A 23,650-nucleotide genomic window follows, 5' to 3' on the forward strand; every position below is an offset into this window, starting at 1 on the left:
GTTACCGATTAATCTGCTGATAATCTCTTCCCTGTTTTACAAGAACACCATTAGTAAAATGCAGGTAGCCCCAGTCCACCGCTGCAATCACAATATTTCACAGAATACAATTTCCATTTGAAGGATGAGAGAGTAGCTTTTGACCTCAAAATGAAGCCTTCAGTCTTAATGTTTCCTTAGTTAGACTTTCACTTTCACCTCATTGATCTGGGGTCTTGACTAAAGGCTGGTTTGCCAACTTAGATCACTTAATCTCTGGTTTTCCTTCCACAGAGTCTTTTAACCTGTCTCCCTCCCCTCGCCCACAAGTGGCAGCAGGTGGCTCGCCCTCCCTGAGCCTGATTCTGGGAGGTTTCTTCCTGTTAAAAAGGACTTTTTCCTTCCCACTTACCCCAATGCTAAAGTGATTGTTGGGGTTCTCTGTATCATTGCAGGGTCTTTACCTTGCAATATAAAGCACCTGGAGGTGACTGCTGTTGTGATTTGGCGCTATACTGAATTGAATTGACTGATCCAGGTTGAGAGAATCTGATTGGCTCCAAATTTGCATTAAAACCTTACCCACGCATGCTCTGTGTCTTCAATGTTATGGTTCTGGTGTTGTAGGAGGACAACAACAAAATCTTTGTGTCAGCAGCCTACTGTGTACACTTCTGTGTGCCTCGTGTTTCTGTTGCATAAGATCCTGTTTCTGTGTTTTCACAGATTTACTCACGCATTTCTTTTTCAAGACTTTATTCTTTGGAATATTCAAAGCCAGCGGTATAGGTTAGCTGCAACCCCCAAACCGTCTGAACATCTGTAGGTTTGTCTGTTTTTAACACAGCAGCAGAGGTGCAGTAGGACCCTGGGGTGCGGCTGCAGCAGTGTAACCGTGAGCAGACAGGAGGGAGGAGCCTGAATAGAAACCAAACAACCCTCCACACCCTGTGGCCTCTGGGAAGTTTCTCCGCATTCCTGCAATAGATTCAGACACACACACCTAAAAATTAATAGACAGGAAGCTGGAAGGAACCTGAAGCTGAGGCTGGGTAAGTGTGTGCAAGGCTGAGAGTGTGCTGCTCTTTTTCACAACAGCTCATCAGTTGTTGCCTTCATGTCCACTGTTGTGTGTGTGTGTGTGTGTGTGTTTGTGTGTGTGCTGAAACAGGAGTTTGGAGGGGCTACTGCTTTAGGACTGGAGACCAGAACCTCATCATCCCCGCCCTGCCAGGTGCTGTATTTTCCTGACTCATCCTCTGTTTTACCGCTGAATGCTTCTCTGTCACTTTCCCCGCCTGCACAAACATAACTCAGTCACAGGAAGTGCTCTACTGCTTTCAGTTACGTCCTCACTAAGCGTATCTCTTGGTCAGTGTGTGTTCAAGTGCAGATACAGTGAAAATAGAGGAAGCTATTTTTCTTTAAACGTTGTTAGAGCTGATATAACCACAGCTTCCACCCAAGAAACTGCAGCATTTGTAGGAAGTTCGTATTTTAAGAGTTCACCAAGTAACTGAAATGACAGCCAAAGCATGCAGATGTCTGCAAAATGACGTGGTGAGCCTCACATGCAAATCTAAAACCTCCCTTGCTTGCCTGGTAGTTACCATAATGTAATAGCTGATGCATAAACATACGCTAGCAATAAATAAGCTGTTATATTATTGTACTCATGGTGTAAATAATGCGTTGTAAAAGGTCTCAGTGGAGTCACTTAATATGATAAATAACACGCCTCCATCTTGTCCTGCATTATAAAAAACGCTGCATTTAACTTTATTTATGCTACTTTTGAAGTATATGTTTAGTTAGATACTTTATTGATCACAGGAGGGAAGTAATGTGCTACAGCTGCAGGATGATATTTGTGTGCAGTCTCATGTCTCACAGGTATGTTCACCTGTCACAGAAACAAGAGTTATGATTCAGTTTTAAAGTGAATGGTAGGAATGATTTCCTGAAGCATTTGTCACTGTAGGGCTGGATCAGGTGACTCTGAATCCTCCCTTAGTTGCACTGCAATAAGCCTAAGCTGCTGGGGCTTCTGGGGGTTTCCCATGATGCACTGAGTGTTTCTTCTTCACTCACCTTTTTTTTCTCCACGTATTATATGGGTATACACACACACTCTGCATTTAATCATTAGTTATTATTCATCTCTGGTTCTCTTCCACAGTATGCTTTTGGTCCTGTCTTCCTCCCCTTCTTCCTGTTAAAAGGGTGTTTTTCCTTCCCACTGTCGTGAATTTCCACTGTGTGTTCTGGCTTTCTCCCACTGTCCAGATATATGTATGGCGTTAATTATAATTCTAAAGTGCCCATGAATATGAGGTAAATAAAGTTCTGTATGTATGTGTGGTTAAATGTGACTTGTGTAGTCTCTAAAGTGTTTTGAGTGGTCAGTAAGGCTAGTCTGCTCACAGTAACAGTGTTAACACACAAGTATAGCTGAGGTTGATACAAATGTCATTAGTTGTGTGTGTATTTAGTCACCAATTAAATCTGAAAAATAACTTTTTGACCTTAAATGAAAAGTTGAGGATCAGTGTCTGTGAGCTGTCTATAGCTAACCACAGCCTTGTGATCTTTACAGGATGCACATGCTGAAACTTTAGCCTGCTGGCGGTTTTTGTTATACAGTCATTAGGCATTTATCCTCTGGGTACGGTTAATTTTGTGGCGATCACCATGATCAGTCTTCTTTACCTCTGGAGACCGTGAACAGTCTGTCACAGTTGTCACTGCTGACCCTTGAGCCACGAAGCTAGTGTGACTAAATAAGGGGAATAAGGTGGCGATGTTAGCACTGAGGGTAAGAGCACCAGTTAACATACCGTTTTATTGTCATTTGTGTCCAGTCTTATCATGAGTAAGGCAGGCGCTGATGAAGGTGGAGCTGGGGGCTGCGGTGATTCAGCCAAACAGCTGGAGGCTAAAGATGAAAAAGGAGGAAAGTTGCTGAGCAAACCGTCTGCTGGATCCGGCTGGACCAAAGTGAGCTGCCCCTGCTGCTTCTCAGAGCGGGTGGAGCCGCTGGTTCTGGTGAAGCTTGGCGGGAAAGTCGGCCCCGAGACGAAGCGCTGGCTCATCAAGGTGATTGGAGCTCCTCAGAAAGATGGAGGTGAGGGCTCAGATATCAGCAACAGCACAGAGCTCACTTCAGTTTCTGCATCGATTGGAAACTCGCTTTCAAAGAAAAAGCATGCGGATCAAACATTTATGAGGATTTCTCTTGTGCCAGGAATGAACGTAATAGGAGAATCATTTCCAGGAAACATTGCTACTCTTTAAACATTTGATTGAATTTGCATTTCCAAGCTACATGTCAGATAAATGCATTTAAATGACTCCTATGAAAATGTCTGACATGGCTGCACAGAAAGCATATGCCAGCCATAAACCACATGTCATATCAGATAAACACACAGACACAAAGAAACTACTCTTTAAGATAATAATATTTATGTTCTTTCACTTTGTTATCATTGTTATGGCAACTAAAGATGTTTGGACGAATGGATAAAAACTGCTCTGTCCACGACTCTTTGCAGTGTTTTGTGTTGAAGCAATGCTATGCAAACTAGACAAACTCATCTCCACATAACACCTTACTGAAATTCTAGCAGGGACCACAAAGTTGGGAAAGGTTGGGGAAATCTGTATGAAAGGATGAACATTCGTGCTTTATGGTGCAGCGAGAAAAAACAGTTTTATTATTAGACAAGGATGGCCTGAGTAAGTACAAAGTGCAATTTCTAAATTCATTTATTAAAGGAAAAAAGTGGCCTTGTGTAAAAAGGAACTGCCCTCTAAACCCAGTAACTGGTTGTGCCACCTTTGGCAGCAAGAACTTCAACAGCATTTGCGATAAATCTTTCAGATTGGGACAAAAATTCCTTCAGCAATCTTCAAAAAGCCCCTTAAAGTTCTGCTTTTGTCTAATCAGTCCACAGAATATTTCCCTAAAATATTTGGGAATCATCAAGAGTTTTTTTTTTTTGGCAAATGTGAGACGAGCCTTTGTCTTCTTCGTGGTCAACACTAGCATGGATGCAATTTTTGCCAAGTCTCTTTCTTCTTGTTGAAACATGAACTCTGACCTTAACTGATTCAAGTGAGACCTGCAGTTCTTAAAATATTTGTATAGGGCTCTTATGTGACCTCCTGTGAGTCGTTGATGTGCTCTTGGAGTGATTTTGATTGGCTGGTCAATCCTGGGAAGGTTCACCGCTGTTCCACGTTTCTTATATCCGTGGTTCTCTGGAGTCCCAAAGCCTTAGAAATGACTCTGTAACCTAGGGGTAGGCAACTCCAGGCCTCGAGTGCCGGTGTCCTGCAGGTTTTAGATTGCACCCTGGGTTAACACACCTGAATCAAATGATTAGTTCATTACCAGGCCTCTGGAGAACTTCAAGAAATGCTGAGTAGTCATTTAGCCCTTTAAATCAGCTGTGTTGGATCAAAGACACATCTAAAACCTCCAGGACACCGGCACTCGAGGCCTGGAGTTGCCTACCCCTGCTGTAACCCTTTCCAGTGCCATTGTTTTTCAGTTATTTATTTAGATCGTTGCATGATGCGTTGCTTTTTTAGATCTTTTAGCTCCTTCACTTTGTCAGACAGGTTCTATTTAAATTATTTCTTGATTCGACAGGTCTGGCAGGCCTGGGCGTGGCTAGCGAAAGTGTACTCAATGTTAGGTTTTGTATTGTTGATTGTCATTTATGCTTAGAAATATTTAACCATATATGCTTAGAGGTGTATAATCAATTGTGTAGTGATAGGATGTGTGATCTTTAGCAGGCTGCAAAGGCTTGGTGTGTATTCCACACTGGAATGCACACCTACATCCTGGGAGCATGGGAAGAGGTCGTACCTTGTCTTATTGTTTTATGGCAGGATAAACGTGGCTTTATCTGTTTTAGGCCAAGTGCCTTTTGTTTAGATGAACTGTTGGACTTCCAGACCAGCAGGTTTAGGGAAGTTATTTATGGGGTCACACTCTGACCCCACACACACACACACACACACACACACACACACACACACACACACACACACACACACACACACACACACACAGGCAAGGTACTCTTTGTTTGTATGTAGACGTCATATGTTAATGAACCTATGCATATTCATGTAACCTCAATAAAAGAGCAGTGTTACGGGGGAGCAGACGAGAGCAACTGGGGTCAAGCGAAGGAACGGCGTTTGTCCGGTTCTCTCCCGTGCACGAGAAACATGAAGAACTTTGCCTACTTCGTGTCTTGCTTGCTGTGTAATTATATTGTCTTCAACGTTCCAGCGAATAGGTTCAAGCTACAAACATATCACTCGGCTTTCCAAGAAATGGGGTTAATCACAGATGATTTGTGATTTACTTTTTTTAAATAGATTTTTTAGATTTTTTTTCTATTAATAAATAAAATCATAATTTAAAAAGTGCATTTTTTATTGACTCAGGTTATCTTAATGATCTGAAATATGTAAATGTGACAAATATGGAAAAATTAAGCTATCAGGATGGGGAGGAGATGCTTCTTCGCAGCACTGCACGTGTTTTAGACTGAATTGATTCTCTCATTCCTGAATGTAAGGATGTTTAAGGTTTTTCAGCTCTTTGTCCCCGTTTAACCATTGCTTCACTGTGAACAGGTGCTGCATTACTGGCCCACCCGGGTGAGGACGCCAGCGGTGATATCATCGTGGTCTCGGCCCCCCGCTGCACGTTACTACGAGCCGCTGAAGAGTTGGGTCTTTGTAAGACTTACCGCAGCGGGGACATGGAGGCCTTCTCCTACAATGACAGAGACAACTTTAAAGATTCAGGTGCAGTGGAGCAGCTTTGGGGGAGCACACTTTACATGGTTAAACAAGACATTAGGAAGTACCCTGTAGAGCTTAGGGAGACTTATTAGAGCACTGTATCCAAGAACGATTTAGGAATATCCACAATTATTTATTTTGCATGAATTTCCTCTCTAATAGTAGCTTCCTAAAAATAATAAAATGACTTGCACAAACACTCTGGCAGGTGTTCACAGTACAAAGTCCAGTCTGTGTTCTTTCATTACTCGTGTGGGTTCAAAGAGCATTCGAACAGTTGAGTGAGCTTCTTACTACTGTGCTCAATTTGAGCTCCTTATTTTTCTTCGTGGATTCCACTACAGTAGCTTTGCATGATGCACAGCTCAAAATAATCCTCATTTGTCTGCTGTTGCGTCTTGATGTAGCTCTTTCACTTCAGCAAGCAGTTTCAGTTCCTCAGTTTGACAAAGCTGTAACAGATGACAGAAAGTCAGGAAAAGCATCATGGGTAAACGTTGAAGCGATTCCAACTGATTTTTGAGTATGCTGATTCAAAGGATGATAATGGAAAAACATTCACCAGTCTACTTGAACCAACTGAACCATTAGAAAACACTTTATTGTGAAAAGGCCAGCTAATGCATTTTTTGGATGTTTTAGCATGACAGCGAGGGTCATCTGATGTTACAATCTGAGCTTGACCTTTTGCACAAATCTCCTGTATCTGCTTAGATTGATCTTTTATAATACCTTTAAAACTTTGTTAAACTGTGCACTCACGTATTGTACAAAATAAATGTGGGATTTCATTAAAATCTTCACTATTTGACCTTTAAATGCTTTCTGGGGTCAAGGAAAAAAAAGATTAATCTCTATGTGCGTTTGTTTAATGCATCTCTGTTCATGTGTGTGACAGATAACATGGAGGTGTTTCTCACGCTGGCGGAGCGACAGTACATAGTGAAGTATGAGCTGGATGGACTGCGGGTGCAGAGGGACCTGAGGATACCCGGCCTGCCTGAGAGCCGCATGCTGCAAAAAAGAGACAACATCTGTGAGTGTGGTTTGTGCTTTTGTCATGTTTTCAGTGTGAAGAAACAACATCCACGTGTGTGTTAGTAATTTTTCTTAAGTCATTTATCATCATGGTGCGTTTGCCAGGACCCCCTTCCAGCTGTGGGCTAATACAGCTGCAACCCTACAAAGGTTTATGGATTTTCAAGGCTTTCATGACTTAATTTGTGGCTGGTCTAATAATTAGTTTAGTTTGTAATTAGGGATGGGTATCGTTTAGGTTTTATCCGATACCGGTGCCAAACCGGTTGATAGGTTTGTAGCTTGAACCCATCCGCTGGAACGTTGAAGGCAATATAATTACACTGCAAAGCAAGACACAAGTAGGCAAGCTTCTTCATGTTTCTCGTGCACGGGAGAGAACCAGACAGGCACCGTTCCTTCGCTTGACCCCAGTTGCTCTCGTCCGTTCTCCCGTACCACTGTTCTTTTATTGAGGTTACATGAATATGCATAAGTTCATTAACATATGACGTCTACATACACACAAAGAGTACCTTGCCTGTGTGTGTGTGTGTGTGTGTGTGTGTGTGTGTGTGTGTGTGTGTGTGTGTGTGTGTGTGTGTGTGTGTGTGTGTGTGTGTGTGGACTGCTGATCAAAGGGTCAAACATCCTTGGTCAGGAAGAGGGTAGCCTCCCCCTCACCCTAGATGGTTCATCCTAGATAACACGGTGAGGAAGTCCTGCAGTTCATCTAAACAAAGAGCACTTAGACTAGAACAGACGCAACTACGTTAATCCTACCATAAAACAATAAGACACGGTATGACCTCTCATGCTCCCAAAGTGCTGTCTAATACACACAAAGTTTGCAGACTATCAAGGATCAAAACCTCTACCAATCTACAACTAATTACAAAACTCTAAGCATATATGGTTAAATATTTCTAAGCATAAATGACAATCAACAATACAAATCTAACATTTCCCCCCTTTTTGACCTTTATGCTTGAAAAGTTCCCAGGTATGAATACCTCATGTCTGACAGTTTCAATGCAAACATTTTTATACTCAGCATACGTCAAATCACCCTAAATTACTGAAAAGGTACACAGTTCAACAAATGTATTAGCAGTTATCCCATTCCTCATTGATCTCATCTCATGGCAAACTGCATCCTATGAGCAAACAAAGAAATTGTTAATTTAATAGTGAAACTAAAAAAGTAACATTTTCAAAAACATCTCAGCTTGGTGGTGCTTCCTCCGGGTGTGCACATCACATGTCTCTCTGCAGAGTGGTTTGAGTTCTGCAGGGCGTCATGAATGTCTCTTCCAGTTGTTTCCATCACTGTCCATAGGACCAGAGTCCAAATGTATGTAGAATAAACATTCAAACATACCAGTTGGTTTTGTTGTTCGTCAACATGGGTCTCAGCTATTTCCAAGCTGCAGACCTCTCAGCACTCCAGTTTTATGGCCTCTTACCAGCCCCCATCACCTGACTTCAGACCTTCGTCTTGTGAGGGGGATATTTATGACTCCTTAATTGTCCACGCTCTGCAGAAAAAGCTCTCTGTGGAAAGGGTGCTGGGTTCCGTCATCTTACTGCTGTTATGATCCCAGCAGCCTTCAGAGTGTCATCGTATGCACAGTACAGTGGCACAGCATTAGATGATGTTCATAGGAAATTGCTGTCATCACCACCATAGCTTCTGGTTCCTGTGCTTTTCACAGAATCATGATGTCATCCTCGAACTCCTTCTGCGCTGTCGATGGAGCCCTCATCCCTCGAGTTTTCATATCCCAACGCTGCTGAAGATTTAAGGCAGAGCACGTCGTACACCTTAATTGTCTTTCTCAGCGTCAATATTGAATCTTTCATTTTATTTAAAATCTTGCTGTGGGAAGTCTCCTCTTGATCTCCTGGAAGCTCTCTGTGTGATGTCTGCTGTGCTGAAGATGATCTCTGATCCTCCTGAAGCCTCTCTCCTGGCCTCAGCTCCCATCCTGTGGACGATCCTCTCAGGCACTCCTTCTCGTCATGCATAGTCCTGATTTTGGGCCTGCTGGATCTGTCTCTCTTAGGTGAGAGTTGTCATGTGTCCATCTCCTCTGCCTTCCTCCTGGTTCAGCTGTTTCCGGCACCAGCTGGGGTCCTATAAGGATGAGCGTCGTAGTCAAGGTAACCAAGAGGGTCCTGGTCGCACACAGGTCCGTCACGCCTCGCACTTGGTTGCCCTAGAGTTGATCAGAGGCTGGAGGTTGAAGGTCTGATCTCATGATGGGCCCCAACCAGCTTGACCTTTGACCTCAACCACTGCCTGGTCCTGTCAGCTATGCGCTTCTCACTGGGCCTCTGAAGATTTCTCAGGAGATTACTGCTGCACCTGTATTTCCTTGCTAGGAAGACAAACTATTTGGAGAGTATGTCAACAATCATCAAACCACATTCTTTAGTTCAGTGAACTTCACTTATAGGCCATCAAAGCCTCATCTGAACATGGGTGCACCACTTGCATAGGTTTAATATTTGTAAATAAAACGGCTAATCACACAAATCACTGCAACAATAATAAAAAACATTGTTTAATGTTAATCCTTGGACCCCTCCTCTTGACGCATGGACACACCCATGCGTCAACTCACCAAACCTGGATTCCTGTCTTAAAGAAAAAGATTAGCTAGATCATATCCCAGGCAACATCAGGGCATCTCCTCCCCTGGAGCAGCACCACCCTGGACCTATAATCCTGCAATAAAAATGTTAGTGTGTTTTGCATAACACCTGGCTCTGCCAGGAGCCTGCATACACACCATCATGGCCTGGAAAGCAAAATCTGGAAGTGAAATCAAACGTCATACCTGTAAACAATTATATCATAAAAGTAATAAGCATTCAGCACTAGCAAGACAAGTGTCATGTGCAGGTTTTCTCAAATCAGTAAACTACAATTATTACCATAATTTGCCTCAGACATGGATCATCCCATGTACTCAGTCAACAGTAATGTAATCAGTGACTTCTCGTAAGCAAAGTCACTCCACTCATATATTATTTATGGGCTCAAGAGTGGCCAGCAAATGAGCCCATATTAACTATTCCATAACACCGCATCTCTTATTTGTTTGTCTCATGTCACTTGTCCGCTTCTGCTGAATCTTGTACATGCAGTCTCAAAAAACAAACATTAGCAACACACATTGATTGTCCTGGTGGGCAGGCGTCGGCCATCCACATTCCAGAGGTGCCATAAAAACACCATAAAGTTAGCCATCCCTAGCTGTAGAAAGAATGTCATACACATATAAACCCAGAAATCCTATAGTAAAAAAACATTAAGTAATCCTCTTATAAATCACATGATCAAACACATGAAAAACTGCAATGCTGTAGAAAAGAAAATGCAAATGTTAGCGCTTGCGCAGGCGTATTGCATACTTTGTCACCATTACCTCTGTAAGCAACACAAGGTAGTGAATAACACACACATAGTAAATTCACAGACAGAGAAAATGGCATTTAAAAGATTAAATCGTCATGCAACCTCGAATGTTGCTGTCATCTTTCTGCTCCTGTAACAAAAACACATAAAATCATCCACCCTTTTGTCCTGTCTAGGTGGAGGTTAACCTTGAGTCGTGGTCAAGTCCTGTCAGCTTTTACCAGTCAGTCAGTTTGTTTTTATTCTATTTCCATTCATTCATTCATTCATTCTTTCTTTCTTTGCTGATAGTGGAACCTATCGTCGCATTTAGTTTCCACTCTCAGCAAAATGACGTCATTTCAAAAAGAAAAAGAAGTTTAGATAGGATTACATCGCTGAATCCTTTTTAGGACAGGGACTCTCATTTAATATTGTCCCAATAAGTAGCTTTCTCCTGAGTCCATTTCAATGTGGAGAAAACTCACTTGTAACAGCTTTCTCGACAGGTCGTATAGCACTTTTAATTCCCGACGTGCAGATCTGCTTAAAGAAAAGAAATAGACAAACAAAATCAGTGCCTGTTCAAAAAATAAAAATGAAAAATAACAGAGATTATCAAACAAAACTTTCAGTGCACTGTGAAAGTATCAAAATAAAAAGGCCTTGTTAAGTCATGACACAAACTCCTCATCAACTTCACAACAGGAGAAGAATCATCAGCTAGATTCACTCCAAACCAACCATCAGCTGCACAACTCACAACATAAGCCTAATGTCTTCTTTAACTTATGAGTTTAATCACCAGGTCTGTGCTCTTCACTCATTTAGGCCACAGATCTATTTTATTCAGTTTTCCTTTTTTCCCTTCATCATAAAACATGTGACATGCTGTCATGCACTTCACAAAAGAAGTTTGTTCTGACGTATTCAGAGTTGTGTATCTAAATACAGGATTCACTCGCACATCAAAACAGGAAACTCAGTGTTTTAGAGTCTCCACTCAACACACAACAAACTCCAACACATCTCATTCACTCGTGCTAGAATTCAATCACCTTTCATTAATCTAAAACCGATCAACTAATTTGCATATCAGCTATTAACCCACTAAGTTGACAGGACAACAGAAAAGCATGTTCAAAATAGTATCACAAAAGACAATTTCCCTCATACAGTAAATTACATGTGCTGCCTCAATCAAGCAGGAAGCTTCTCCCAATTTACCATTTTAACAACTAAATTTATTGTCTGATCACTGGTTGGTCAAACCAGGATCTTTTTTCCCACAAAAGTTAAACTGTTGTCCTGCAACCTGGAGAGTCAATTTTTGCATTGGATAAATTCAGTATTTAATAACAAGTGTCTGCTAAATTGACACTATTTTAACACTGATGAAAGATAACAAGCTAATTTTCATTGCATGGGTGTTTGTGCCTTTCCTACACATTTCTCTGCTATTATATAATCATTTCTTAACTAATGTGCTATGAGTCCACTGGTCTTTGCATCACACTAAGTGACTTGGACAAGATGATAAACAGACTCACATGCTGAAGATGTTGTCTAATCTTCATGAGCTCTCTTGTGTTTGTGTTAGTAGGGTTAATGCATGTTCTGCTTGTGTGTGTGATTTTGTATATGATGTATATGTTTTTTATATTTGCATATATCCAGACTCCTTCTCAATTTTCCAACTTAAGCAGTCAGTTTTCTTTTCCCCAGGTTTGCTAACCCAAATTTTGATTTCCCACATTAAATAACAGCATTCCTCTGTGTTCTCACCTAGTCTTCTCACTCTTTTGTCCTCTCCCACTTCAACAGTCCATACAGCCGGCAGTTCTCCTTCAGCTTTGTCCTGTGTTCCACTGTCTCTTCTTGCCATTTTACTCCACAGGTGGCAAATGTCAAACTCCAACTGTTCAGTTCTCCTCAAACGTTTTCTTCACATGCACAGTGAAGTTGCAGCTTGTTGTAAACACAGTGCCATCCATCCGATCAGTCAGGATGATGGGTTTGCTCTTCTTCTCTGATGCTGTTTGTCCACATTGCTGCTGCTTTGCTGGGACTCTTTGCTCAGGACTTGCTGCTGTCTCTTTATCATGTTATTGCTTTGGAGCTGCATTCCTTGTCTTCAGGGAGGGGTGAGAGCTTGCTTGCTTGTGAGGTTGAGAGACACATGGCGCTGTAAATAAGTCAGCCAGAAACTTGGCCTGCATGTTTCCAATGATGTTAAACTATAACTTTCTTCCGACTGCTGCATGTGGAAAATTGATTCAGGTCTGCTTTTCACCTGAAAGTGACAAACTAAGACATTTCATTATTATCATCACTGCTTAATCAACACACATCTCTCTCTCTCTGTGTGTGTTTTTGTGAACAGTCTTTTCTTAAAAGCAGAAAATGAAATTGTAGTTGTTTTTGGCTGATCAACACAAAACCTTTTTCCTATGATTTTTCTTTTTCACTCTTTTTTTTTTCTTTTTTTTCGTTACAATAGCTGGTGACCTGCAGAATCACCGCTCTCACTCACAATCAAAGGCAATTACTTTTACACAGCGCACAAAAACACTGTGACGTCAGACACATTCACACTCACTTTGTCATCTGCAAAAATAAATCACATGGCTGATGATATGTGCCATGGTGATCCGTAAATATGATCACCAGTTTATTTAACTATTTTTCAACCCATCAAACAAATAAACAAAAACATGATGCTGATGTTATGAACACGCTACACACAAGTCAAGATGCAGGAAAACTGCTCATGGAAACGCTGCACACTCCAGTTATCACAGTTATCCTAGCTCTGTTTCCCTCTCTTTGAGTAGTTCTCAGACAGCTCTTGATCTGATAATGTGTAGCTTGCTCATCAGCTCAGAAGAAAAAGAAAAAAACGCAACGCAACATCACACAGTAGTTGCATGCTCTTCCCACAGCGGCAAAGTCTTACACTTTCATATTCAACACAGCTTCTCCATCACGTACTTTTAGATGTTTCATACAGGGTTCAGCATATTAGTTGTTTTCACAGGTGTGCGGTATATCTCAACAATGGCTCATAATAAGACGACAGTCTTTCACACAGGTCAAGTGCCTCTATGCACTTCATTAGCTTAAATATTTATCTATAACACTTCACCTCATATGTCATTGTACTGAATTTGAGCAACCACAAGCTTAATGTAGATTACTTTTAACAACTATCCACCTAAATTAAATCTATGGTCTGGCACACAGGCTGTTGTCGATCAGGGCAAGCTAAAGAATAAACATTGTGTCAGCAAGGGGTGGGGGGAAAGCCATTCACCAGAGCATATCTTAAGTGCTGTGGACTGGCCTTCTCCACACGCTCTTCAAGGCTGGTGTGTTTTCTGAAAACTTCTAACATTTGAATCTCTTCCATTTATAAGCCTGCGATTAACCGCACGGCTCAGGTCCGCGTGACCGCGCTCGCGTGAACCCGCGCAGCTAAGGAGCCATCGCTCTCTCTCTTTTTTACATAAATACTTTGTGCTGCCAGGAGCAAAGTCCAGCACAAACGTCTGTCTCCCTCCGACTCACTCTTGGTTGCTTAGAAACCCATGATAACAACAGCAGTCGGTGTCACAGACCACATGTTCTGCTCCGCACACACTCACACAACAACAACAACAACAACGACGACGACAATGACAACAACACAAAATAGGCCTACTGTCCAGCACAATCTGGACCCCGCGGAACCTCTCAACGCCTCACAAAGTGGCGGAGAACTCACCTCTCGCTGCACAAAGTAGCAAGGAACCTCTTACCCCACAAAGCGGTAAGGAACCTCTTACCCCACAAAGCGGTAAGGAACCTCTTGCTGCACACAGTAGCAAGGAACCCGGGTTTCGCTCCACAAAGCAGCGAACTTCTCAACGCCTCACAAAGTGGCGGAGACTGCACAACGACATGGTTATAGAGTCGGCCTCTGTAAACTTACTTGGTGTTGCTTAGCGTGTAATATCAGCATCGAATCCCGCCGATCGCCATTCATCGAGGAGAAAAGACAGACAGCGAATCCACAGGAACTTCCTGGCTGACGTCAGTCTTTCAGCGTGTCCCTCCTCCCCTCGGTGAATGCGATTCCAGGGCTCCGGCTCTCGAAGGACCAATTAATGATAGGTTTGTAGCTTGAACCCATCCGCTGGAACGTTGAAGGCAATATAATGACACTGCAAAGCAAGACACAAGTAGGCAAGCTTCTTCATGTTTCTCGTGCACAGGAGAGAACCAGACAGGCACCGTTCCTTCGCTTGACCCCAGTTGCTCTCGTCCGTTCTCCCGTACCACTGTTCTTTTATTGAGGTTACATGAATATGCATAAGTTCATTAACATATGACGTCTACATACACACAAAGAGTACCTTGCCTGTGTGTGTGTGTGTGTGTGTGTGTGTGTGTGTGTGTGTGTGTGTGTGTGTGTGTGTGTGTGTGTGTGTGTGTGTGTGTGTGTGTGTGTGTGTGGACTGCTGATCAAAGGGTCAAACATCCTTGGTCAGGAAGAGGGTAGCCTCCCCCTCACCCTAGATGGTTCATCCTAGATAACACGGTGAGGAAGTCCTGCAGTTCATCTAAACAAAGAGCACTTAGACTAGAACAGACGCAACTACGTTAATCCTACCATAAAACAATAAGACACGGTATGACCTCTCATGCTCCCAAAGTGCTGTCTAATACACACAAAGTTTGCAGACTATCAAGGATCAAAACCTCTACCAATCTACAACTAATTACAAAACTCTAAGCATATATAAGTAAATATTTCTAAGCATAAATGACAATCAACAATACAAATCTAACACCGGTACTTTTGAAACGGTGTTGGTGCTTAAACGGTGCTCAAACCGGTGCTTAAAGAATGGAGAACACAAAATTGGTCCAAAAACCTCTCATGTTCAGCTGTTTTTTTTGTAAAAATATAACAATGTTAGCCTTTTCTGCAGCTATGGGGCATATATGGTATCACTCTTGGCTGGAAGCAGTGCTTAAACAATGGAAAAAACACAAACTTTGTCCAAAAACCTCTCATGTTTAACTGTTTTCCACTTTTTCTTTGGTCATTTTAGCCTTTTTGGCCAGGGTGAAGGGAGTATCTGCCATTAAACAAGAAGACAGCCGCATGTAACTACGATGATGTTTGCTAGTTCACCTTACATGCATTAATGTAATAACGTGGTTAGCCTACTCAACGTAAATTACACACCAACAACATTAAGCTACTCACGCAGAGAAGAACGGCTGCTGCTGCATCATCATCCTCATCATTTCTGCTACACTGGCAGGGTCCGATAACCGGCAACCCACCCGCAGTAGATGTGCTCGGTGTGAGGTCTCGCAGCAAGCTATCAAATATGGTGCATTTTTTGGCTTTTAAAAAAAAAACGCTATGCGTCGCCAGGTGTTTCATCCGATTTGAGGTGTTACCTCCTTTGACAGTATCACAGTATCACCTTAAAGCACTTGTTGCAGGCTGCTGAGTTTACATATTTTGCTGTGAAGTACAGCCAGACTTTTGACCGCTTCACCTTGGGCATTTTTAATCTGTAGCTCTGCTCTAAAGGAACGTACGTACCTGGGCCCGCCTACTATCCTCAGAAACATAAAAAGATTGGCTAGAATTCAAAGTGTATGACATCTCAGGAAAAAAAAGCACCGAAATAAAGCATGTGCGCTGCTTTTCGGTCTGGTTACTACCGTTTATGTTACTACCGGTACGGATACCGGTACCCATCCCTATTTGTAATGAACATCACTTTTGCTTAGGACCTACTTTTAGCTGCGGCTTTATGTGCAGTTATTCTTCTTTGGTTTGTGGGACTGGCATATGAATGGCAAAGTTTCTCGCTGATCTGAACTGCTTCCCTCAGATGTGCTTATATGTACAGTTTAGGGATTATGATTATTTTTAAGTCTTCAAGTCATCCTGGGTTGAAGAGATTCGATGTGATGACACTGAGTGATGTTGCAGGGCAGAAGCTTTCCTCAGCCGGTGTTGTTGTGGACACGTTTCCCCTCCACAACCGAAAAAAACTGAAGGACCTCGGTGAAGCCTGGTACTCGGGGAATCAGCTGGCTCAGCCACTTGGTGGGTGGAAATACAACACACTGCTTTTAAGCTTGCGTGCAGTTTTGTTCATTCAAATAGCTGTAAAAATCTTACATTACATGCATTTGTCACTCCTGGAACGTATTAAGATTCATAATCGATGGCTGCGTGGATGTGCTCACACCAGATATTTCTGTCTAACTTATTAGATTCAGTCAATGACTATTTTGGAAGCGCTGTGGCGTTTTACTTCAGCTTCCTTGATTTCTACACCTGGTCTTTGCTCACACCTGCAATACTGGGCCTGGCCATCTCATACTTCTCAGGTAGGTGTGTGGATTTATCCACATATGGCCTTTATGATGTATTTGGCACTCAAAAACAACATGCTTATACAGTTGCTTGCAAAAGTATTCGGCCCCCTTGAACTTTCCCACATTTTGTCACATTACAGCCACAAGATGAATCAGTTTTATTGGAATTCCACGTGAAAGACCAATACAAAGTGGTGTACACGTGAGAAGTGGAACGAAAAGCATACATGATTCCAAACATTTTTTAAAAATTCTCTAATTCTCTAATTATTACTTTATATAATGGGCCACTTATAATATATGATATATATTTGTTCTTTTTGAGTAATAGAGAAAAACTGTCCGAAATAAAGGACTTTATTTACTATAAAAGAGGTTTCTTCAGTTCTAAAATCAAATGGTGGAGAGTCAAAGCCCAGGTGGGCGTTGTCCCTTAAGAGGTTTGTTGACCTATTAATCATGTGACTTGACACTGGAGCCAAGGTGTGAAAAAAGGCATGAGTCATTAACAGCAGCGGTTTCGGGTGAAGTCGCTGTGAAACCGTGCATCACCCTGTCATGTTACCATTTGGTTTTAGAACTGAAGAAGCCTCTTAGATGAGCTGTGAAACGTCTTCACGAAACTTAAAGAAGTCCAGTTGCTTTCTTTTCAAGCTCCTTAGACAACCATGAGAACCTAACACAGACAAAACAGTTATGTATGCAGTTCCCACGGCCAGTAATTAAACACAAAGCACAGTGGCAGACCCTTTTTACTACATTTCTTTCTTCTGTTGGAAGTTTGTATTAATATTTAATAGAAACATGTCAAGATGAGAGTTTACTTTTTAAGAATTATTTCAGAAACCAGTTGTGGAAGTTTTATGGTGATTTTTATTAGTTGTTTTCATAAATTGTAGTTTTCAGGTAAGAAATATGCTGTTTTACCATATACAGTATAAAATACTGTGCTTCAAAGAAGAAAACACCTACACAGAATTGTCTTCTGTTCCTACCCTCATCCCCCTGAGCCTGATTCTGCCCGAGGTTACTTCCTGTTACTTCACTGTCACTGGAGTGACTCGAATTGACTTAAAATACAACTAATGCTCAAAGTAAATGTTTTCTGTAAGAAGAAGTGAACTTATATGAATTGGAAACAGTCTGAAGCAGGACTGTTGTTGGCTTTTTCCCACCTTTTCATTAAAGTCCTATCTTCTCCCACAAAGACCAGTGATTCCAGACTGATTAAATCCAGTTATTAAACATGAGATGCCCTGCTGTATGGATGTCACTGACAGGACACAAAACTCTTCCTGTCATCACAGGTGAGGTTAAGAAGGAAATGGTGGATTCGGTCTCGGGATCGAAGGTCATAATTAATGATGATGACTCAGGACCGATGATCAGCGGCCACATGCTTCAGGCGATGTTCAGCATGATCTGGTCCACGGTGTTCATGGAGCTGTGGAAACGCCGGAGCTCCTCGTTGTCGTACCGCTGGGGGACCATGAACCTCGCAGAGCGTTTTGCAGAGCCTCGGCCCAATTTCTACGGTGACCTCGGCGTAAACCCCGTTACAGGTCGCGTGGAGCCTCTTTTCCCTGAATGGAAGAGAGACCTGCGCATGGTGCTGGTGTCGGTCCCAGTTGTGGGGCTGTTTCTAGGTAGGTGCAGAAATGTTTTTTGCTCTATTTTCTCTGATTCTGCAAAGATTTAGCAGTAAAAGATGAAATGCCTGTCCCGCCTCCTCCTGCAGGGCTAGTGGTACTCGGTATGATGTGTTTCTACTGGGGGGAGGCCCAGGTGAAACAGCTACACAAAGACTGGAACTCCCTGCTGTCTCAGGCTTTGCTCTACATACCCTCAGTGCTTCACATCGTTTACACAAACATGCTAGGAAATGTTTACAGGAACGTGGCGCAGAGTCTGACTGAATATGGTGAGTGAGACTGAACTGCAAGGAGAATACAGACCCATGAGTTTGTTAATGCAGTGGAGATGTTTCTCATTTGAACCGTATGTGTGTTGGCAATTTTTAGGATAGAAATCCTGCACATTTAATGAAATGCTTTTACTGCGTCCCTCTAGAAAACCACAGAGAGGAGTCCGCCTTCGAGAACCATCTGACAGCCAAGATTTTGGTGGTTAGTTCCTGCTTTCCTCTCCTTTTGAACCATTATCTTATAAAGTACAGGGATTCCTCTTTGACAGGTTCTCCTTTTTTCCTTCAGTTCACCTTCTTCAACAATTTTGCCGTGCTCTTCCACATTGCCTTCTTCAAGCAGGATGTGCCCCTGCTTCGTAAGGTAACCTACGTCTTGCGCATTTTTTGGTAGAAGCCAAAAGATTTCATTTAGAGTTTCTAACTCCGCCCACCTGTTTTGTAATAAAATCTTTCTGTTGAACATTACATATTCTGTACAGCTATTTCAGTGTCTGCTAAACAGACCCATTTAACTGTGTAAATAAACTGAAAGAGATAAGCAAGCTATAACTGCAAAAAAATTATTCTATATAGAAAGAAGGGCAGTGGTCCTAATATGAAGCTCTGGGGAACTCCTTTAGATAATCAGTGGAAAAGTGGAAGAAGTAAAGGGTGGCAGAATTATATTCCTTGTTTTACTTTCTTCAGCGCCTGGCGTCTTTGTTGATCGTGAGTCAGCTGGTTAACCAGGTGACAGAGGTGGTTATACCTTTCCTGGTGGACAGATTCATCAGCGCCCCCCACAGGACAGAGAGTGAAGATGACCCTAAGGAGGACAAATTCCGGAACCAGAGAACACTGCCTGTTTTTCCTGTGAGGATATAGAAAACATTAGGCATGCACTGATAGGGTGAAATATTTAAAATATAATCTGGCCAATAGCAACTAAAAATATTTTTTCAGGACAGTATCAGTGAATAAAGCCAATAAATACATTATAAAACACAGTTTGATTATAATACACTGAGAGTGATAGCTTCCTGTGGTGTCCCAGGGCCTGTTTGCAGAATATATAGAGCTCCTGGTGCAGTTTGGGTATTTGAGTCTTTTCTCCTGCGTGTATCCTCTGACGGCCGTGCTGCTGCTCATCAACAACATAACGGAGATCCGATCAGACGCCTATAAGATCTGCAACCTCTTCCGCAAGCCCTTCTCCCCTCCTGTGGCTAACATGGGCGTGTGGCAGGTCAGCAGGTCAGAACCTTTGTCACGCTCGTCCCGTTTATGAGCAAACAGTTCACGTTGTTGTCTCGTGTCCCAGGTTGCCTTCGAGGTCTTGAGTTTCGTCTCTGTTATTTCTAACTGCTGGTTGCTGCTGCTGTCGCCACGGTTACAAGAGCTGTGTCGCGAGGGCGGCCTGAGCAGCACGAACGTCCTGCTGTTGGCTGTTTTTGGGGAGGTAAGAAGAGAACTAAACAGCTAATCAAACACATTTCTGTGTATACCCCTGACATGTTTATCTTCGTGTGTTTTGCAGCACGTGCTGATCTTAATCAAGTTTATTATGGCAGCCCTGATTCCCGATGAACCCGACTGGATCAGGAAGAAGAGGGATCAAATGGAGTACACATCCATGCAGGCCCTGAAAGAACAGGTTAACGCCATCTCCACTGACTTCATTGTCTAGCATTTTGGTGCACTCCTTCATCCATATGACATAATTTCTTTGTTTTTCCCCCCTCAGAAGCTGCAACCTGAAGTGTCCTAACTGTGTTTCAAGGTTGATGAGATGGTTCTTGATGTCATTGGAGGCCACCATCTTTAGCGTTGTGTGGAACCCAGCAGGAGAAAAGTAGTGGATCTCCAGCGGGGCCCACGATGTTTACTGCTGTGCCCCTGTGTGATCCCAAAGTGTATCTGCAGCTCTTTTCTCACTGATTAAGCCAATGCTTCTGTGATGTGCACACTTTGAAATGCATCTTCATAATATCCGTGCAATTGAAACAGCAGCTAAATAGTTTATTAGACAGCAAAGGGAATGTAACTGTTACGCTGCAGGTGAAGGCCAAAGGTATTTTTTGCAGAAACCCTCTAAAATGTAATTAGAACTTTCGCCACAAGGTGGCAGTGTTTTATAAGAAAATTTTAGAGTAGTAGTCCAGCCCAACCAGCATCTTTAGCGTTGCTATCTTACAATTTGACTCCTGATTAATCTAATGTTTTTCTTTTTTTAAAGCATGGCCTGTGCTTTTCTAGTTACCAAAATAGGTGGGCAAGTAAGATAGTAACACAAATTCAGTGTGAATGTTGAGCTAACTCTCGCTTGAATAATTGGATGACACACTAACTCGCTGTACCATCTTGTGGTTCAAAGTGGTATTACAATTGAGCGCAGCGAAGCCTTAATTTCACTTTATTTGATATCTCTTCATCGTGATACATATACACAGGGATTTAAGTGGGCTGGATCGATCCAGCATATGCCATGGACTTGTAACATCATAGTCTGTTTACAGTTTTAATTGCTTTTTAAAGGTTTTACATTATTTTTAAATTGTTGTGTTTTTACAAATAGACTGTCCTACAGTAAAGCAGGTTTTTTTTTTAAAGGAAAATGTATAGAGCATTTACAATCAATATTTAAGAAAGGCCACTAGCAATTCTAAAGATGGGCAGTACACTTGGCAATAGTTTTCATGGTTTTCTCTCTGGGGTCTTCTTCTTCTCACTGCTGCCACCTGGTGGTAAGATGCAGTTTGGGATTCATAGTTGGCGACTGTATCTTCAATGGAGTAAATATCAAAAACCAACAATTGTCCATGAAAAGTTAGCCTTTAAAGCTGCTTGAATCAATACTTTGAATACATGCTTGTCTACATCCATGATTTAAATGCTCATCCATGTTTACAGTCCTCTAAAGGCACAATTCTAAATAGATGCTAATGTCACTGTGTGCTTGCTGGATGTTTAAATTAACTTTACAAAGAAACATTTTTTGTGCCGACACCAAAAACTGATTTTTGCAGCTTTTAAAACCTCCAGCTTGAACTTACAGCTTGTATTTTTAGGAGCGATGACAGGTGAGTTTAGTGAGTATTGGAAGCGAAAAAGCAAAACACAGTGGTGTATTTTGCTAAATGTACTTTTATGCAAAGGACCAAATAATAGGAAATACTGTGGATACTCCCTTGAAGATACTGTCAACACGACAACTATAAAAGCTACTTTCAACTGTTTTCTTGTCATAAGGGATCACCACAGCAGCTGCCTTCACAGCTGATCTCACAGTTTTACACCAAATGCACTTCCTGACATTTAGCATGAGCTAAATACAGTAAACTGTGTACCAATGTTTGCACTGAAAGCAGTTAGGAGCAACCAAAGAATCGCTATGTGCTTTGCTTTTAGAAATGCATTATTTTTGTATGTGTGGGATTTTTACTTGCTTGTTGAAACCTTGTAGTCTCTATCACTATACGAGTGTTATTGCACTGTTCAGTGCAGATTAATCTGAGATATTATGAGAAATGTGCAGAACGTGAAGCCGCTAGGGGAAGCCCACCATGCCCTCTGCACATGCTGAACAGTGGTGTCTTGTTCTTAGATAAGTTATTGTATTATTTTTAGGCGTTAGTAGTCTTTTCAGCCACCAGGGGGCACCACACGTTTTTATTTTACTTGCATGCAGCTTTCCACAAGCCTGGTCCCTGCTGAAGGACTGATTCAGCAAAGGTGCTGATAGATGGTGAGAGTTTCTCAAGAGGCTTCAGGTGCACATGTACAATCCTGACACTAATCGTAGGCCTGTGTGTGTTTGTGTGAAGTGGTCACGAGTTAATGAAAAGAAACTTTTAGACAAGGATCGGAGTTTCAGCTCTGACCACAGCATTTGCTGGCTGTCTCAATAAACTGACAGAAGGAATTACTTGTTGTGAAGTTCTTGTATTTGATTATATTGATCACCAGAAAACTAACGGACAACAATCTGGGCTCATTTGTGCAGTTTGTTTTCCTTTTTCTGGATCGTTTAGAACTAAACAAAATGATGGGAATATTTGATAGACACAATCATACTCTTGCAAGAAAAAGCACACAGTATTCTTTGCATGGTGCATTTTTACTGTGAAACAACTATGTAAAGCTACATGTCCACATCTTTGCAGTAATGACACTAATATAATGCTGACAACATTATGAGTTGCATAATAAATCTTGTATTTTATTATTTTAGTAACTCAGCTGCTTATAATGTGTAATTATAATATTTGGTTAGCACTGCTCCCTCACAGCAGTCCTGGGTTTGAATCTAGTCAGAGGTCCTTCTGTGTGGCGTCTCCTTATGACTGTGTGAGTACTTTCTGGGTAACCTGGGTTCTCTTGATAGTCCAAAAACATGCATGGGGTTTGGTTGCCTGTCTCCTCCCCTGACCCTTAATTGGAAAATTGAAGTTTGACTTATGTCTCTGAAAGCCAACAGCTGAGGGCTTGAAAAACAGAAAAATCCTGTATTTAAAAGTATTATTGCATATACAGAAAGTATTCAAAGGGATGTCAGCGTTAAACATCTGCAGCAGTAATATTAAACTATTTAACAGTGACAAATATTTACAGTTTTGTGTGTGGTGAGGTGTTTTCATAATGTTTTGTTTCTTTTCCTAAAGGCATGGTGTGAAAGTTTCCTCTGCCACTTGTCAGTTAATAATAATAATTTAAAAAAATTATAAGGAAGTCAGTGTATTTACTAGTACTCCCTGTGATCCAAAAACTCTGGTCACAGAAGCCCCACCTACCTGCTATTTGCATCTTTCGTTTTAAAGGAGCAGCCAATCAGAAGAAAGTTGCATTAAAGGGTGAGAAGCTAAAACAGCTTGTTTCAGTGGATCGGTAGTAAGGATTTTATGAACTGTGAATCAAGTAGAGAATAAAAACATAAAGGTGGAAATGAGCTTTTCAAGAAGAGCATTTTGTTTTCAATGCGAGTTTCTGTGAAATAAACAGACTGCACACCATCCATCCTGCTGACTTATTCCATTTTAATAAATAAATACAGAAAAATAAGTTCATGGCTCCATAGAGATGTGGTCCTAGTTATAATGCAGGTCAGTAGACAGAGACGCACTGAG

The 23,650-nt window shown here is 41.8% G+C and overlaps 1 protein-coding gene across 1 annotated transcript; it reads left to right on the forward strand.

The window, feature by feature from the left end:
* The first annotated feature begins 606 nt into the window (after positions 1 to 606).
* Positions 607 to 22,449, forward strand: ano10b (anoctamin 10b). Its single transcript, XM_080872264.1, has 16 exons — positions 607 to 1,031; positions 1,151 to 1,213; positions 2,841 to 3,103; positions 5,641 to 5,814; positions 6,710 to 6,847; positions 16,230 to 16,346; positions 16,517 to 16,633; positions 17,929 to 18,267; positions 18,360 to 18,542; positions 18,692 to 18,747; positions 18,835 to 18,909; positions 19,236 to 19,400; positions 19,582 to 19,773; positions 19,849 to 19,986; positions 20,065 to 20,181; positions 20,272 to 22,449. Exons 3-16 carry the CDS (start codon positions 2,848 to 2,850, stop codon positions 20,293 to 20,295), a joined length of 2,091 nt encoding a protein of 696 aa, XP_080728390.1. The 5' UTR covers positions 607 to 1,031; positions 1,151 to 1,213; positions 2,841 to 2,847; the 3' UTR covers positions 20,296 to 22,449.
* Positions 22,450 to 23,650: the final 1,201 nt, after the last annotated feature.

The sequence above is a fragment of the Rhamphochromis sp. 'chilingali' genome, assembly GCF_963969265.1.
Source record: "Rhamphochromis sp. 'chilingali' genome assembly, chromosome: 2".
NCBI lineage: Eukaryota > Metazoa > Chordata > Actinopteri > Cichliformes > Cichlidae > Rhamphochromis > Rhamphochromis sp. 'chilingali'.